The 18,240-nt window shown below is 48.5% G+C and overlaps 1 protein-coding gene across 1 annotated transcript; it reads left to right on the top strand.

Moving 5' to 3' along the window:
• Window positions 1–3,884: 3,884 nt before the first annotated feature.
• Window positions 3,885–17,178, top strand: Nol6 (nucleolar protein 6). The gene is made up of 26 exons (XM_003470833.5): window positions 3,885–4,085; window positions 4,613–4,819; window positions 4,903–5,019; window positions 8,395–8,574; window positions 9,021–9,189; window positions 9,411–9,545; window positions 9,629–9,792; window positions 9,874–9,994; window positions 10,170–10,228; window positions 10,310–10,411; window positions 10,584–10,699; window positions 10,850–11,027; window positions 11,183–11,305; window positions 11,740–11,888; window positions 12,027–12,102; window positions 12,272–12,412; window positions 12,537–12,654; window positions 12,735–12,889; window positions 13,056–13,219; window positions 13,524–13,676; window positions 13,915–14,012; window positions 14,723–14,847; window positions 14,964–15,053; window positions 15,378–15,572; window positions 15,645–15,746; window positions 15,958–17,178. Exons 1-26 carry the CDS (start codon window positions 4,032–4,034, stop codon window positions 16,105–16,107), a joined length of 3,441 nt encoding a protein of 1,146 aa, XP_003470881.1. The 5' UTR covers window positions 3,885–4,031; the 3' UTR covers window positions 16,108–17,178.
• The last annotated feature ends 1,062 nt before the right edge of the window (window positions 17,179–18,240 follow it).

An 18,240-nucleotide genomic window follows, 5' to 3' on the forward strand; every position in this document is an offset into this window, starting at 1 on the left:
TCTAGATTGAGTTGACTGATTGGTGCCCTCTTGTGGTAAAGTAATTTTTTCCCCCCGTTTTTCTGGTACCAGAGATCGAACTCAGAACCACCTGCTTGCAAGGGAGGTACTTACGCTGCTGAGCTAAATCCCCAGCCCTGATCCTTCTAAGGAATCATTACTTTTTTATTCCAGAGAAAAGATATGGAAATCTTGGTAAGATAACAGGACAGGTTTTTTTTTTTTTTTTGTCTTTTTGAGACAGGGTCTCGATGTGCAGTTCAGATTGGCCTTGAGCTCACTTTGTAGCCTAGGCTGGTCTCGAACTCGCTAGAGTCCTCCTGCCTCAGCCTCCAGAGTGCTGGGATTACAGGCGTGAGCTACCATGCCCAGCAGGACAGGTATTTTCTTCAGGAAAGATAATTGTGAATTGAAAGAATGATCCTCTTTTAAGAGTCCAACATTTTTTTCATTCAACATGTTAACAAGATTTATACATTGACCTTTGAAACTGCAGGTTTCCTTAATAATAATTAGGCCGAGGGATTTAGCTCAGTGGCATAAGTCCCTGCCTGGCAAGCACAAAGTTGTGAGTTTGATCTCTGGTACCAAAAGAAAAAAATAACAGTTAATATTATTGCTGGATGTGATTACCTATGCCTGTAATCTCTGCACTCAGGAGGCTGAGGCAAAAGGATCACTGTGAGTTCAAGGGCAGCTTGGGCTACATAGTGAGTCCAGGCCAGCCTGAACTACACAGAAAGATCCTGTCTGGAAAATAATACAATAATAATAGCTAATATTTACTAAGAATCACTATTACAAGTGAGTTCCTTATGTGAAACATCGTATTTAATTCTCACACAAATCCATTGCATGGTCATCAGTAAAATACTCATTTTCTGAATAAAGTAAGGCTTACAGAGGTTAAAAGTTACCCAAGGACAGTTGGCTACTAAATGCCAAAACCTGGAGATACCCTCAACCATCCCACTTCACTGTGACTGCTTTTACCCTCTGTATAGTAATGTTCATAGTCTAATGTGCCTGCAGAATCTGCCTAGCACAACACCCTCAATACTGTATTGCAGATATTTGCTCACTTCTTCCAGCCCCTTAGGTTCTCTTCAGAGAAAAGAAGCATTTGTTCCTTCCTCCATTCTCTCATTCAATACATATATGAATAACTAATGTGAGACTCTATGCCAGGGATACAGTAATAAATGAGACAGAAGTAATTGATCCCTGCCATTATAAAGCTTACATTCTAGTGGCTGATACAGAAAATGATGAAAACAAGCAGTCAATAAATAATATTACATGTTTTGGGAGTACTGTTGGAAGTGATTAAAAGTGTGGCTAAAAACAGTATGGCAAGATGCAGTTTTAAATGAGGGAAAAGGAGGAAACTACTTTTCTGGGGGAAGATCAGAGAGAGAGAACATCTTGCTAAGTGCCCCTAATCCTCTCAAGTGCTGTAATTACAAGCATTCACCTGTGCCAATCTGAATTTATATTTGAATACATAAAGGGAGCCTATGCTGATGGCACACACCTATAATCTCAGCCCTCAGAAGGCTGAGACAGGAGGATTGCTGCAAGTTTGAGGCAAGCCTGGCATACATAGGGAGTATAAGGCAACCTGAGCTGCATAATGAGAGCGTATCTCAGAAAACAAAACACAAGGGCTGGGGATTTAGCTCAGTGGCATAAGCACCTGCCTGACAAGCTCAAGGTCATGAGTTTGATCCCTGGTACCAAAAACAAAACAAAATGGGGCTGGGGATTTAGCTCAGCGGCATAAGCGCCTGCCTTGCAAGCAGGCAGTCCTGAGTTCGATCCCTGGTACCGATAAAAAGGAAAAAGACAAAAAAAAAAAAAAAAAAAAAAAACAAAACAAAAAAAACAGAAGAAGGGAACTGACCTCTGAAATGGGAGGGCAAGAATATTCTTCACATTTCTGGTTTGTGACCCAAGTCTTATTTAACTTACTCCCCACCACCACCTTTTTTTTTGGTCTTTCATGTAGTTTAGGCTTGTCTTAAATTCACTTTGTAGTGCAAGCTGGTTCACAGTAATCTTCCTGCCTCAACCTCCTAAATGCTGGGGTTATAGGCACAGGCCACTACACCCTGTTTAACTATTCTGGGCACCAAGCTCAAGACTTAACATTACTTGGATGTCTAGTATTATTATTATTATTATTATTATTATTATTTTAGGTATCAGAAATCAAACTCACAACCATGCCTTTGTTAGGCAGGCACTTATGCCACTGAGCTATATCCCTACCCCCTATTATTATTACTATTAATATGTGTGTGTTGCTAGGTGGTAAACTGAGATTCTATCATAGGCAAAAGGACAAGCTTTGCCACTGAACCCATGTGTGAATTCTTGACTTTTTTTTTTTTTTTGGTTATTCATTTATTGAGATAGGGTCTCATTATGTGGCCCAGGCTTGTCCTTAAACTTATGACCCTTCTCTCTCAGTCTCCGAAGTACTAGAAATGCAGGTGTGCACCAATACACCTGGCTGTCCTTTCAATGTTTCTGTGTTTAAAATTTAATAATAAACCCTGGGCATGGTGGTGCACGCTTGTGACCCTACCGCTCAGAAGGCTGAGGCAAAAGGATTGCTAAAAATTTGAACTTAGTCTGAACTGTATGGCAAGACCATGTTTTTTCCTGTTTGTTTTTGTTTTTTTGAGACAGGGTCTCGCTATGCAGTTCAAACTGGCCTTGAACTCACTTTGTAGTCCAGGCTGATCTCAAACTCTCAACCATCCTCCTGCCTCAGCCTCCCAAGTACTGGGATTATAAGCAGGCGCCACCATGCCAGGCCTGCGACCTTGTTTCAAAACACCAAAAAAATATTTTTTCTATTGGTCCGGGAATCAAACTAATGCCCTCACACTTGCCAGGCAGGCACTGTGCTGCTGAGCTATATTCTTGGCCTCTCAGCCCAATATTTTTTTTTTGTCTTTTTCCTTTTTATCGGTACCAGGGATCAAACTCACGACTGCCTGCTTGCAAAGGCAGGCGCTTATGCGGCTGAGCTAAATCCCCAGCCCCATCAGCCCAATTTTTCAAAAAATCATTTATTTATTTTGTTAGTTTTGAAACAGTTTTGCGGTGTAGTTCAGGCCGGCCTCAAATTGCCTATAATCTTTGTGTCTCAGCCTCCTGAATTCTGGGATTACAGCTGTGTGCTACTACTATCGGCTAAAATTTAGTAATAAATTTTCCAGTAAACATTTGTGAGGCTGAGACATAAGGACCGCTGAGTTCAAGGCCAGTCTGGGCTACAGAGCGAGCTCGACTCTAGCCTGAGTTACATAGCAAAACCGTGTCTAAAGAACCCCAGGGTCAGGGGATTTAGTTTAGCGGCATAAGTGCCTGCCTGGCAAGCGCGAGGCCGTGAGTTCCGTCACCGGTACCACATACAAAAAAAAAAAAAAAAGAATTCACAAATACAAAACCTACAACAGATTATTTAGTATTTTAATAATAAGTAAAAGGTGATGAAAAATGTTTATCATAACTAGGCACAAGATGACAGTAAGACTAAACTTGCCTTTAAAAACAGAAAAATGAATAAATGCAAGCTACGTTTTGCAGGTAGGGATAATTAGTCCGGTAAATACCTTTAGTGCGCGGGTGGAGGAAAAGGGAAGGAATCACTAGCATAAATAAACAAACTCCTACTAGAGGGCCTAAGTGAGCCCGCACTGCAGGTTAGGCCCTCCTGTAGAGGAAGTGAGGAAAAGGAAGGGCTGGTCTAGCTACCTACCAGCCGGCTTTCCGTCTAGTGTCGCAAAGAGGCCGTAAATCGGAGAATACCACTTGTCCCCGCCCACAATGGGCGATCCTAGAGAAAACTGACCAATGGTGAGCTGCAGAGCGGCCGGTAACCCAATGGCTCTGGAGTGGGTGGAATTCGGAACTACGCTCTAGCAGTTTGAGGCCCAGAGTTCGGCGTTTCTGCGCACGTGGTGAGCTACGTTGTGTAGACTCGGCTTGAGTGTTGGAGAGTGACCTGGGCTGGAGTGATGGGGCCAGCCTCTGCAGAAGAGCACCTGCGCCGAGCTGCTGGGGAACCAGAGGTAGGTAGAGCTCCGTCGGCTGCCGAGCCAGAGATAGCATGCCTGGTCTGACAGCTGTCTAGGAAGGGCCACGAAAGCGGCTTACTGCAAAAGTTCCGTTCTCACAGTCCTTCTAGGCGAGAATACTAAAATAGTCTGGAGGTGCTAGCGGAGGGCGACCTGGCAAGATGTGCTTAGTTTAGAGCGAGAAATGGAAAAGGCATTTGAGAAGTCCCAGGACTGTGTCCAAGCAGGCGAAGAAACTTAGAAATTTATGGAACCTGAAAGTAAAGTAGTTTTGGGCATTGCTGCAAACTTGTGTGGTCAGGAAGACGGAACCCTCAATTTAAGGCTTTTTCAGTGTGGCACTGTGTAATATTCCTCTAACGTATGGTTATTTTGCATTTTACCGAACATGACTCCCATTTACAGGAGGGTCAGGAGCAAAGGTGAAGTCTTTACCCACAACCTTTCATGGTGGCACGTGAGACAGCAAATGCTAGGGACCTGAAAGTTTACTACATTGGTTTCTCCTTCTCTGGCTACAGATGATGGGACCAGCCATGGATGGCACAGTCCAGGGGGGAAAGAAGATGGCCTCAAGAAAACGTACAGTGGCTGGGTCCCTAGTAGACAGCCTCCTGCAGCCTGTGAAGCTCAGCCCGGAAGAACTGTACAAGGAGCCTACCAATGAAGAGCTGAATCGACTTCGGGAAACTGAGATCCTGTTCCATTCCAGCTTGCTTCGTTTACAGGTGCTGTTGGGTAGCTAGAATTGGACTAGAAGGACTTGGCTGAGACGCTGAGGCCAATGGATTCTCCCTTACCCCCCTTACAGGTAGAGGAGCTACTAAAGGAAGTAAGGCTGTCAGAGAAGAAAAAGGGTCGGATTGATGTCTTTCTTCAAGAGGTCAATCAGCGTATCAAGAAGGTGCCCTCAACTGCAGAGACAGAGGTGAGGCAAGTGGTCTGGGGAACTGGAATGTGGGGCCTTCAGTAAGGAGCTAGGGAACTGATTCTCACTATAAGGAAGCTAGACTGTAACGATTTGAGCTTGGTTAAACGTGTAGCTTGGTTAGACATATGGTAGGAGGTTTAGCTTAGTGGCATAAGCGCCTGCCTGGCAAGTGTGAGGTTGTGAGTTCAATCCCCGGTACCCCTCCTCCCCCCCAAAAAAAAAGACATGTAGCTATGTTTGCTTCTCTGTGTTTGTTTATTGATTTATCAGGGTCTCAAAAAAAAAACTCAACATAGTTAAGACTGGTTTTAAACTTACTATGTAGCCCCATGTGGGCCTCAAACTCACAGCAGTCCTGCCTCAGCCTCCTAAGTGCTGGCATTACAAGCCTGCAGCACCATGTCCATCTAAAAAACATTTTGAAACACAGTTTTGAGTTGTCCTGGCTAGGGTCAGGCTTGTCAGTCTTATGCCCCAGCCTTCCACAGTGTTATGATCAGAATAGTGTGCTGGCTCATTGAGCTCTATTTTTTTTAAATTTTATTTAAGAGCTTTTTCAAAGCGTCATTGAGCTTTTTTTTTTTTTTTTGCTACTTGAGATGGAACTCATGATCTTGTGCTTCCCAGACAGGCACTTGTGCCACTGAGCTAAACCCTCTGGCCCCTTTTTTTGCAGAATTAGTGACTTTGCCAGTTCTGGCAGGCTTCTTGTCCACTAAACTGATAATAACTCACAGAATGTATCTATCACATGAACTGGAAAATGCCTCAGAAAGATAAACTCTCAACACAGGTGTACTTTCCAGAAGTCTTAAAGGATGGATAGTATCACTAAACTTCTTTAGGGCCTTCTTTGCTGGAAATGGCAGCACACTCTTGCAAGAAGAGTATAGCAAGGAGATTTAAGGTTAAGGCCAGCCTGGGCTACACAGCGAAACCCTGACTCGAAAAACAAATGAAAGCAAAGAACTGTGTGACACTTCAGTACAAGAGCACACCCAGGACAATTAGGATACATTGAAAGTCAGACGTGATGATGCGGCTGTATAATCCCAGCACATGGGATGCTGAGGCAGGAGTTTATAACTTCAAGGCCATGTTTCAGGATACTCACCTGAGCATTAAAGCCTGTGCTTTTTATTTATAACTCACTGGCAGTACTGCCCCAACAAATGTCTTGATAGACATGTTGTGTATTTTTGGTGCAGTGGTGTGAACTCAACCTGATATATGCCAAACATGTGGGTTTTTTTTTTTTTTGTCTTTTTCGTTTTTTATCCGTACCAGGGATCGAACTCACGACTGCCTGCTTGCAAGGCAGGCGCTTATGCCGCTGAGCTAAATCCCCAGCCCCCAAACATGTGTTTTTGATATGTTTTTGACCTTGTGATATACACTGACCCCAGAAAAAGTTTCACTCAAACTTTAAGGTGCATATCTACAGATTTTGCTTTCAATTATGACGTCACAATCATGCAGGGTTTGAAGATTCATGTTCTTCACTCAGCCCATACGAATGGTCCCGATATCACCAAATGTAGATATTCTGGAAAGGTAGGCACAAAGTTTGTGATGAGTTGGTGGGTATAATCCAGTATTCTCTCTTCTGGTTATAGGGTTGCTCAGTAGAATCTTTTTGTTTGTTTGTTTGAACTGGTACCAGGGATTGAACTCACGACCACGCGCTTGCAAGGCAGGTGCTTATGCTGCTGAGCTAAATCCCTCACTCCTTAGAATCCATTTTGTTAACACCAAGAATTAGTTTTTGAGAAGTTTTTTTTTTTTTTTTTTTGTCTATATGGTTGTTTTTGTTTGGCTTTTCTGTTTTGTTTTGATGAGTTTTTTTTGTACTGGGAATTAAACTCATGACCTCATCCTTGCCAGGCAGATGCTGTGCCACCGAGCTATATCCCCCACCTTTTGGTTTTGTTTGAGACAGGGTCTTGTTTTGATACAGGATCTCGCTGTGAGATAAGATCTTGCTGCATGGTTCAGTCTGGCCTTGAATTCATTATGTAGCCCAGGCTGGCCTAGAACTTAATGGTGATTTTCTTGCCCCAGTGTCCCAAGGGCTAGGATTACAGGTGTGCACCATCATACCTGGCTAAGAATAGTTACTTTAATAGTGTGTAACCCTAAATGCCTTACTTTCTGGTGTGTCCATTCTTAGGAGAGATTCCAGCTTCAAATTCACAATCACAGAAGCAATGACTAGGGTGTCACAGACTGAGGTGTACCTATAACCATGTTTCTGGTAGTCTCTGTATTCTTGGGCAGTGGCAGTGAACCTGTGGCATGCTTGTTGTTTTTAAGACAAAAGATATTAATGAATTGTTTCTAAACTAAAAACCTCAGTATTTGGGTTTAGTTGCAGTTGTTAGTACTTCGTGATGGGTAAGTAAGTGGGTTTGGGGGATAGTTCAGGCATTCACCTCTAAGAAGTTCACTATCACCTGTTACAGGGAATCAGTGACATTCACATAGTACAGCTGGTCTCAAATTTGTATAAGGAGATAGAAATGGTGATACTTCTTTCATGCTCAGTGTTTGTTTATTTGTTTTCTTGGTATTGGGAACTGGAGTCATGACCTTGCATTTGCCAGGTGGATGCTTGTGCTGCTAAGCTAAATCCCCGGTCATCATGCTCAGTTTTTAATAATTAATCCACCCTCTTCTTTTGTACTAGAGATTGAACCCAGAGCCGCAGGCCTTCTTGGTAAATTATGTGCCACTGAGCTACATACATCTCTTTCCTTTTCTGTTTTTTTGAGAAGGGATCTTGCTGTGCAGTTCAGGCTGACCTCAAACTCTCTCTAGGTAGCCCAAACTCACTGTGGTCCTCCTGCCTCAGCCTCCCAGAGTGCTGGGATTACAGGCATGTGCTATGGTGTCCAGCTCTTTCTTTTTGTGTTTTATTTTGAGACATAAAATGCAGTTTGACCTTGATGTCACAGTCCTTTCTCAGATTCCCTACTAGCCAAACTATAGACATGTGCCACCATGCTTGGCAACCCAGATCTTAAGGGGCCCTTTCTCAGCAGCCTCCTCAGATTTTTAGGGGTTATTTTGGTGACAAGATCTCACTGTTTAGCCTCTGCTGGCTCCAAACTCTTGATCTGCTGACTCAGCCTCCCATGCATTGGGATTGAAGGGTTCCACTATCATGTCCCACCACATTTGTAGATGAGATGCTATGGTGGTCCTCCAGGTCTGTATCCAGTAATGACAGAGTTGACAGTGTTTTCCTTCCCTACCTTATTTTAGCAATGGTTTTCTCATTGTGCAGGCAGCAAATCCATTAGAATAAAGAAACTAGTATCTATGTGAGTTTGGCGTTAATATCAACATGTGTAACTCTCTCTATCCCCACAGCTTATTGACCAGGCATGGCTCCCAGCTGGGGTTCGAGTCCCTCTCCACCAAGTGCCGTTTACTGTGAAGGGCTCTTTCCGCTTCTTGCCTCCAGTCCAGGTCACTATTGTGGGCAGCTATCTTCTGGGTACTTGTACCCGGCCCGACATCAATGTGGATATGGCACTGACTATGCCCAGGGTAAGGTTTAGGGTTTGGGGGTAGAAAACTTAGTACCTGACCACTTACTAATCCCTGAGTCATTCTTTTCCACATGCCACTTGTCATGGGATTGAAATTGGAATTCTAAATCAAAAGAGCAAACCACCGCAGTCATCTTCAGAGCACCCTGGGTGGGCTGTTGGGGAGTTGCTACCCTTTTGGAACATTTCTTCATTTGAGAATTTTTTTTTTCCTAAATCCACTTTATTTCAAGAATTTAAAAAAAAAAAGGAAAGAAAAAAGCTTCAACAAAATTTTAAAACGCATCATGTAGGAGGTTCATTGAGAATTGAATATGGTGTTGCTAGCCTTGGCCCAGGCCCTCTACAGTCCGAGGAGCACTAGGGCTGCCACCTTGCTGTTTTTTATGCTCAAACCCTGCAGGCATTTATGTGTTGGCCCCCTCTCTTCTTTGGCCTCCTCAGGAAATCCTACAAGACAAGGACCTGCTGAACCAGCGCTATTTCCGAAAGCGTGCTCTTTACCTGGCCCATTTGGCTGACCACCTGGCCCGAGATCCCCTGTTTGGCAGCGTTCACTTCTCCTATGCCAACGGCTGCCACCTGAAACCACTGTTACTGTTACGGCCACATGGTGGGAAGCGTACACTGGGTGGATTTGGAGGGAGAGCCATAGAATGCTCAGGTCTAGGGGATTAGGAGTGAGTCTCAAGAGCATGGGGAGAGGCATGAGGCTCCAGTGTGAAGGGCAAGATAGGGCACGCACATTCTGAGGTGGGAAGGCAGGGGTCCCTAAGTATAAGAGGAGCAGAGTGGAGACTTCTGTGGTTTTCAGCGCTTCCTGTCTCCACCTAGGAAAGGATGAGCACTTGGTCACTGTGCGCCTACATCCCTGCCCTCCACTTGACTTCTTCCGCCCGTGTCGCCTACTGCCATCTAAGAACAATGTGCGCTCCACCTGGTATCAAGGACAGAGTCATCCAGGGGATGGTGAGCAAGTGTTGGTGTAGAGTGGTGCTAGAGGGAAGGTTGTGGTGTTCTCTCATTTCGTGCTTTCCTTTTTCCTCTCACAGGGAAACCAGAACCTCCTACCCCTCACTACAACACATGGGTCCTGCAGGATACAGCTCTAGAGTCCCACATGCAGCTGCTTTCAACTGTGCTGAGCTCTGCCCAGGGGCTGAAGGATGGGGTGACACTTCTGAAGGTCTGGCTGCGGCAGCGGGAGCTGGACAAGGTAAATTTGGAGTGCCCCAGCCCCCTGGCTTGCTGTGTGACGGGCTGGCATTGGGCTCAGACCTGTTCCTCTCTGTTGCAGGGCCTGGGTGGGTTTAATGGATTCCTTATCTCCATGCTGATTGCCTTCCTTGTGTCCACACGCAAGATCCACACTACCATGAGTGGCTACCAGGTCCTGAGAAGCGTCTTACAGTTTCTGGGTGAGGCAGCTAAACTGTGGAAGGCCAGGAACTCTACTAATCCCAAGAATCCCTTGATTCCTTGCTGTCAGATGAAGAGGCAGCTTGTTGCGGCCACCAGGCCAAGCAAGGTGTCATTAGGGCTGGGTCTCCAGCCAGGGAACTCCTCCTTACAGCCTTTTTTGGTTTCCTCCAGCCACCACGGATCTGACCGTTAATGGGATCAGTTTATGTCTCAGCTCAGATCCCTCCTTGGTGAGTTGAGGAAGGCTCCAGTCTGTGCCAGGAGGCTGGAAGGTAAAGCCCAACCCTGACTGGTTTCTCTCTACCCTGCAGCCGGCCCTGGCTGACTTTTACCAAGCCTTCCCTGTTGTCTTCCTGGACTCTTCAGGCCGCCTCAACCTCTGTGCTGATGTTACCGCCTCCACTTACCACCAGGTACCCATGGGCCCCAACTCCTGCGTTCCCTAGGTAGCCTAGCTCAGACCGTTTGGGGCAGTATAAGAGCCCCAGAAACTCCTCCAAGGAAGTGAGGTCAGGCATATGTCCTGGTCTGAGCCCTTGGGTCAAAGAGAGCTACAGTGATGGACCCTCCTTACTCTGACCTCAGGTGCAGCATGAGGCACGGCTGTCCATGGCGCTGCTGGACAGCAAAGCTGATGATGGATTCCAGCTGCTGCTGATGACTCCCAAACCTATGGTCCGATCTTTTGACCACGTCCTGCAGTGAGTTAAGGGGTGACCAGGGTAGGTAGGTGGGTCCTGTCTTCTGGGGCAGTGGCGTAAAGATCCTTAGGCAGATGATCAGACTTTCTAAGGAGGAGATGTTACCCTAGGCTGACATACTTTGATTCCACTTTCTCTCTGCCCCTCTAGTGTCCGTCCAGTGAGTCGCCTGCAGGCAGCATGTCACCGGCTAAAGCTCTGTCCAGAGCTGCAGGACAGTGGTGGGGACTACGTCTCAGCTGTTCTGGGCCCACTAACTGCCCTCCTGGAGAAGGGTCTGGGGACCCGACTGCAGCTGCTAGCTCACTCTCGGCCCCCAGTCCCAGAGGTGATTTGGTATAGGATGGGGAGTGAGTGGGGCTATTCAGGGGTCTAACATATGCAAAGGGCCTGGCATCCCTCTTTACCGCAGCTGGATAGTGTTTCCTTTCTAGCTAGACTGGGAGAGTCCTGAGTGGAGTTGAGCTTTTTTATTCTCTATAGTGGGACATCAGCCAAGATCCACCAAAGCACAGAGACTCTGGGGCCCTGTCCTTGGGATTGCTCCTCCAGCCTGAGGGACTGAGCAGTGTCCTTGAGCTGGGTCCAGAGGCTGACCAACCTGAGGTGAGGAGCCCTAGGATATATGGGAAGGAGGGGTGGCTAATCTTTATACTGCATATGTTGAAGCCTGTCCGAGAAGTTTCTGAAACACCCTGCCTGCTTGCCCACCTGCCCACCTTCCTTCTTTTTCTTCCTCCCTCTTCCCCTCTTCCCCCCTCTCCCCCCCCCTCCTTTTCTCCCTTTCTCCCTTTCTGTCTTTCTCTTTCCCTTTTTCTCTGCTGCCTCCAGCACTCTTGGTACCTCGCTCACTCTCTCTCTGTCTCTTTCTTTCTCTCTCTCTTCTGAAACAGGGTCTCATTGTGTAATTTAGCCTGGTCTCAAACTCATGGCAATTCTCCTGCCTCAGCCCCTTGAGTGCTGGGATTATAGGCATTTGCCACCACATCCAGCTAACCTTTCTTTTCTAATCTCTTCTCTCATCCCTTGGCTCTCCTCAGGCTGCTGACTTCCGCCAGTTTTGGGGATCCCGCTCAGAACTACGGCGCTTCCAGGATGGAGCCATTCGGGAAGCTGTGGTCTGGGAGGCATCCTCTTTACACCAGAAGCGTCTTATCCCCCATCAGGTGGTCACCCACCTCCTGGCACTGTGAGTGTTAGCATCTGCATTTGAGGAGGCAGCCTTAGGCTGGAGAGCCTTTTGGAAGGATGTAGACCAGCTTTGGAGGTTTGTAGTTTGTCTGCTGGGATATAGCCCCTGAGGCACCATTGTGTCTGTGTCTCTCAGCCATGCTGATATCCCAGATACCTGTATCCACTATGTGGGAGGCTTCCTGGATGCCCTGATCCAACGTCCGAAGGAGGTAAGGGCTTTGGGATCAAACCTATACAAATGGGTGTCCTGTCCGCCTCTGTCAGCTTTCACTTCCTGGGGTGGCCAGCAGGGGGTGTGCCGGCTCCACTACTTCCTGAGCCAAGGTCGAATTCCAGGTGGTACTGTGGTTATCAGCCTCTTCCCTCTTTTCCCCCAAGCCCTCTAGCACGGGAGAGGAGGCCCTCACAGTGGCAGTGTGTTGCTATGATGACCTGAGCCGTCTGCTGTGGGGGCTGGAGGGTCTCCCTCTGACTGTGTCTGCCGTCCAGGGCGCCCACCCTGTGCTGCGCTATACGGAGGTATGGTACAAGGAGGCCCTTTACACAAGCTTGTCTGTTCCCCAGCTCTGCTTCAGTCCCTTATGCTTCCTGCCTCTGGATACACTCAATCCTACGTGTCTTCCTCAGCCCTCTTCTTCCACAGGTATTCCCACCAGCCCCAGTCCGACCTGCCTTCTCCTTTCATGAGCATCTCCAAGAGCGGGGCTTGCTATTGCCCCGGTCGGATAAACCCTGCCCGGCCTATGTGGAGCCCATGACTGGTAAGAAGGCTCTGAGCAGCGAGTGACAGCGCAGTTCTATGCCAAGCTGCAGCATGAGACCTCTTGTTCTTCTCCCTCAGTGGTTTGTCATCTGGAGGGCAGTGGTCATTGGCCTCAAGATGCTGAGGCGGTGCAGCGGGTCAGAGCCGCCTTTCAGCTGCGCCTAGCAGAGCTGCTGACACAGCAGCATGGACTGCAGTGCCGTGCCACTGCCACACACACTGATGTTCTCAAGGTCAGGCTGGTGCAGGGCAGGGAAGCCCAAGAAAGAGGCTCTGGGGATGGCAGGGTGAACAGGAAGAGGCCGGTGGACACCAGGCTGGGGAGCGGGAATGTAGGCGGCAGAGCCGCCCAGGTCCCAGCTTGATGTTCACTTCCTACCCCATACTCTACTGCAACAGGATGGCTTTGTGTTCCGGATCCGGGTGGCCTATCAGCGGGAGCCACAGATCTTGAGAGAGGTGCAGAGCCCTGAGGGGATGATCTCTCTGAGGGACACGCCTGCCTCTCTCCGCCTTGAGAGAGACACAAAGCACTTGCCCCTGCTCACCAGTGCCCTGCATGGGTATGCCTCTTTTGGCCTCTGGTTCTATTTACCAGACTGCCTGTTCTTTTGGAAGTCAAGTAGCTCAGGTATAGGTTCAGAATCATGGTGCTGCCACTTTGGGTGGGTTTCCCTCCAGACCTTTTCTCATTGGTAGGGTTGACTTTTTAGGTGTTTGTTAGGAAGACGTGAGAAAATGTATGTAATGCATCAGTGTGGAGGTCAGCACTGGGTACAGGTTGGGTAAACAGTAGCAGTGAGGCTAAGGCAGAGATCTTGAGCCCTGAGTGTCTGCCTCTCACTGCTATTCCTCTTCTACCCCCAGCCTCCAGCAGCAGCACCCCGCCTTCTCTGGTGTAGCTCGGCTGGCCAAGCGGTGGGTGCGTGCCCAGCTTCTGGGTGAGGGGTTCACTGATGAGAGCCTGGATCTGGTGACTGCTGCCCTTTTCCTGCACCCTGAACCCTTCACCCCTCCCAGGTGATTCCCTCCACCTTCTCCCCAGGCAGGAATCTCCCTGGAGGCCAGCTTTCATCCTGCATGCTGTAGCCTCAGTCTGAGTGGGAGAGGGAACTGAAGAAGTGGTGGAGACTGTTCTTAGACACTGTTTCTCCCACACGGGAGTCATACTAAGAGGTCTGGGCCGCCTGGATTGTGGGAAAATCCTGGCAGGGGGCCATGGCAGGGCCCCAGACTCATTCTCACTCCTTCCACTCAGCTCCCCCCAGGTTGGCTTCCTTCGGTTCCTTTCCCTTGTATCAACCTTTGATTGGAAGAATAATCCCCTCATTGTCAACCTCAACAATGAGCTCACTGGTAAGTGGTGGGAGTGGGGTCAGACTCCTGGGAGAAATACTCTATGGATTATAGAGTAGGACAAGAGGCAAGGCTTTCGAAGTTAGGTTTTTTCTGTGCTTATCCTGTCCTGGTATCTAAATGTGACTATCTCAGAGTAGGGAGTTCTGGAGAGGGGGAGATCAGGTCAAGCCTGGCTGTTGCAAAGAGGTTTGCCATGTGGTGGTCAGAGACAAGAGTGGCTGGGGTGGTAAGCAGGCTGCCTGAAGGGCTATGGAGGAAGATCCTAAATACCAGGTGAGAAGTCTTATGCAGGAGCAAGGAAGCGTAAACTTGTAGCCTACACCTATTTAGGGTGGGTATGGCAATTTCCAGCTGTAATCTGAGGAGCTGTGCATCTCAGCAGAGAGCAGGGTGTCAGATTCCTAATTCTCTAGGTGTGGGAGCTAAGGTAGGTAGCATGGGGCCAGGAGCAGGCCTCAGCTTGTGCCTGCCCGGAAACTAGCCTGGAGGTGCCAGGCAGTGGAAAATTCTGCCCCTGAGTTGAGGGGAGATTAACATCCCCCAGCTAAAATAAATGTGGTATCCCTTTCTTTACTTTTGCTCCTTGGGGAAGGGGTATTGGAAAATTCCTGTGCTAGGCAGCTGCTGAGTGCATAGTGGGAAGACTTGGGGGTAAGAGTGTCTTCCTGGAAGGGATAGTCTGACCCAGGAACCCCACTTGTCTCTAGCGGAGGAGCAGGTGGAGATCCACCGTGATTTCCTGGCAGCTCGGACGCGACTCCCTGTTATGGTCCTTGTGACTCCGCAGGACCGCAAAAGCTCTGTGTGGACACAGGATGGACCTACAGCCCAGGTTCAACCCCATACCTACCCCAAATTTGATTTTTCTGTCCCAGGGAAAATATGGCACAGCCTAAACTAGGAGAAACCTGTGGTTAGTTCTGGTCTGATGTTTCTCTACCCCCTTAGATCCTCCAGCAACTTGTGATTCTAGCAGCTGAGGCTTTGTCTATCCTAGAGAAACAGCTGATGGATCCCTGGGGACCTGGAGACATCAGGGTAAGCCTCAGGTCCACAGCGACTCCAGGAGCTCTTGGGCTTCTTTGAACCCTGGAAGTCCAGTATTTGGGGAGCCCTCGCAGAATGTCTAGTCCCCTTGTTTGTTGAGACTGGCAGTCGTGGAGCCTAGAGGAGAACCTGGGCTTCTCTAGGACCTTTCCTCCTAGCCTCTGCTCTGCCTGCTTCTTCTGGAGGTCTTGGCATTCTTGCTTCAAGTGGGCACACAAGCCTATATTGGATGGTTGGATGCAGGGAGGAGCAGAGTGGGCATGTGGAAGGGTCTTTTACTGGAGCACTGCTAACACCTCCCTGCCCTCTCCCTAGACGGTGTTCCGGCCACCCTTGGACATATATGACGTGCTGATCCGCCTGTCTCCCCGCCACATTCCCCGGCACCGTCAGGCTGTGGACTGTCCAGCTGCCTCCTTCTGTCGTGGCCTGCTCAGGGAGCCAGGGCCCTCATCGCTGATGCCAGTGCTGGGTTATGATCCTCCTCAGCTCTATCTGGCACAACTCAGGGTGAGTCCTCAAGGGTTGGTCGAGCTGGGGAACGGTACCCACTGTAATCTTGTCTCTTTTGTCCCTTCTTAGGAAGCCTTTGAGGATCTGGCACTTTTCTTTTATGACCAGCATGGTGGAGAGGTGATCGGTGTACTCTGGAAGCCCACCAGCTTCCAGCCCCAGCCCTTCAAGGTGTGCTGGCTAGTACAGCTGGGGTGTGCTGAGTGGGAATGTGGTGCCTTGCTGGTATCCATGTCTGTGTAGTCTTTCTGTGAATGACTCTACGTCAGCATGGGCTGAGGGCTCGTGTGTCTTTCTTCACCACCCTGATTCTGTCCCCCAGCAGTGTGTCTCTGGGTTTGCCTTTGTAATGCTGCAATGCACATTTCTCTGATTCCCCCAGGCTTCCAGCACAAAAGGGCGCATGGTGGTGTCTCAGGGCGAGGAGCTGGTGATGGTGCCCAATATAGAAGCAATCTTGGAGGACTTTGCCGTGTTGGGGGAAGGCCTGGTGCAGTCTGTGGAGGCCCAAAGTGAAAGGTGGACTGTGTGAGCCCAGCTCTAAAGCAAGTTGTGGTGGACCTCTGGAGCAGGACCCTTTCATAATGGGCCTGATGTCCTGAACACACTCAATCATCCTCAGAGAAAGTCCTGCCCCGACTTCCTCTCTGCTGCTTCAGCACCGAGGCAGGGATGTGGTATCTTGGAGAGCACCCTGGCCTTCCTCCCTGGACAGCCAGAAGAGGACTACAATCTTGCTCAGAGGAGACTGAATCCAGATCTGTCACCTTGCAGCCCTGGGCCTGGGCCTTCGCTTTCTTTTTTCTCCTCTTTTCATTCTTTTGTTCCTTCTTCCCTTTTTTCTTCTCCCTCTTAGGCTTCTCAAAGAAACACTTGGAGAAGAAGCTGTTTCCTTGAGTTGGAGGCTCTGTCCCCACCCCATGGGCAGGACATGTGTGCAGATCTCACTGTGCCCTGCACTTGTAGCATCAGCCTTTAGCTGGGCCCCAGAGGTGTGGCTCTTCCTAAGAGTCACAGCAGCAACACCAAGCAATGGAAAAGAGGCTTTGTGTGTCTGAATGGACAACACTGAGAGGACACAATGCCCTCCTGTGTTGGTGCTGTTGCTTACCAGAGTGGAGACAGTGGGAAAGAGCAGAGAACAGGAAAAGTGGGGTGGGTGAAAGGGTCAGGTGGTCCCCAGTGTCCAGGAGGCACATAGAAAGCATCAGGTGCTGACCCTGGCCTGTTTGTTCTGCCCCTGTGTATCACACTCGCCCTGCTGTGCACTCCTAGTGGAGCTGCAGAGATGAGGACCCAAGTCTTGTTCTCCAGGAGCTCCGGAGCCCCAGGGGACATGGGAATGTGGCCTCTTTCAGTCTGGTCCACACCCCTTTTCTGGCAGCCGCTCCCACTCCTGTTTCCTGTAATCATGGCAGTTTTTCCAGACTCAGCTCAAATGGTGCCCCTCCTCAGCTGAGCCTTTGTCCCTAGCCGGAGGTGTCCTTGCTCTCCTGTGAGCTGAGAGCAGATCTCCCTGTGAGTGCTTGGCAGGGCTGCCCGGCAGTCAGTGTGTACCCTTCTCTTGAACTCTCATTTAAATTAAAATGCTTAATTTTGTCTATGCTGTTGGTTTGTCTGCCTTTTAAACTGTATAAGCTCATTAAGGGCAGGGAATATGTTTGACCACAGATTTCTAGTATCCTTCATGGCACTTAGGATGGGACTTTGCTCAACTAGGAGATAGAAGTGTACAGCTCAAGCAGATGAAGGCCTCAGGGAAATAGGAATGGTTTATGAACTCTGTATAGAGCAGGTATGGTGTTGGAAGAGAAAACCTGGGAGATAAATAGGTCGATGTTTAATGAGTATCTAGTAGACATGGTCCTGGCACTGTTAGTCAGATGTGTTTTCCACATAGATGGAAATTTGGTAATAGACCAACTTGCATTGTTACCTGACTAGGCCGAGTGGCAGGGCCCTAGGGATGTCTTCCTTCCCAAGGAGCTCTATTTTTGAGGAGATGAGAAACCACATGTGTGAACCCTGGCCTCCAGTTTTGTTTTGCTTTGCTTTGTTTTGTGGCATTGAACTTAACCTTTGCACCAAGCTACATTTCCCGCACCCCTTGCACGGTTTCTGAGATAGGATCTCACTAAGTTGTCCAGGCTGGGCTCTAACTTGTGCTCCTTGTGCCTCAGCCCCTTAGGTGCTTGGATTATAGGTGTGCGTGTACATATCCAGGTTTTGCCTCTAGTTCTGTTTCAACTGTTGATGTCTGGACCTGTGCTTGTCCCTACTGTTACTATCCGAGGACAACTCAGCCAGGGTTGAAATTAGCATAGGGAATAAATTGGTTGGCAGTGTGAGCTGGAGGTCTGTGATCTACCTGTGCTATATGTTCATTCATGAAAAAATAGCCAGGGATTTAGCTCAGCAGCATAAGTGCCTGCCTGGCAAGCACGAGGTTGTGAGTTCAATCCTTGGTACCACCAAAAAAGAAAAATTTTTTAAAAATTAGCGTGCCAGGCTTTATTTTGGGTAAAGTAAACAACCCTTAATCTACACCCCGTGGTCCGTGGTCATCCTTGCCTCTCCTGCTTCATTCTTTGGGTTCCTAAGACATTTCTGCACAGTCCTTCCATGGGTTCTGGGAAAGACCAGAGGTTGCCGGCAGTTTCAAACC

This window comes from Cavia porcellus, unplaced genomic scaffold (assembly GCF_034190915.1).
Source record: "Cavia porcellus strain 051 isolate PalLab524CR breed Dunkin Hartley unplaced genomic scaffold, mCavPor4.1 scaffold_1, whole genome shotgun sequence".
NCBI lineage: Eukaryota > Metazoa > Chordata > Mammalia > Rodentia > Caviidae > Cavia > Cavia porcellus.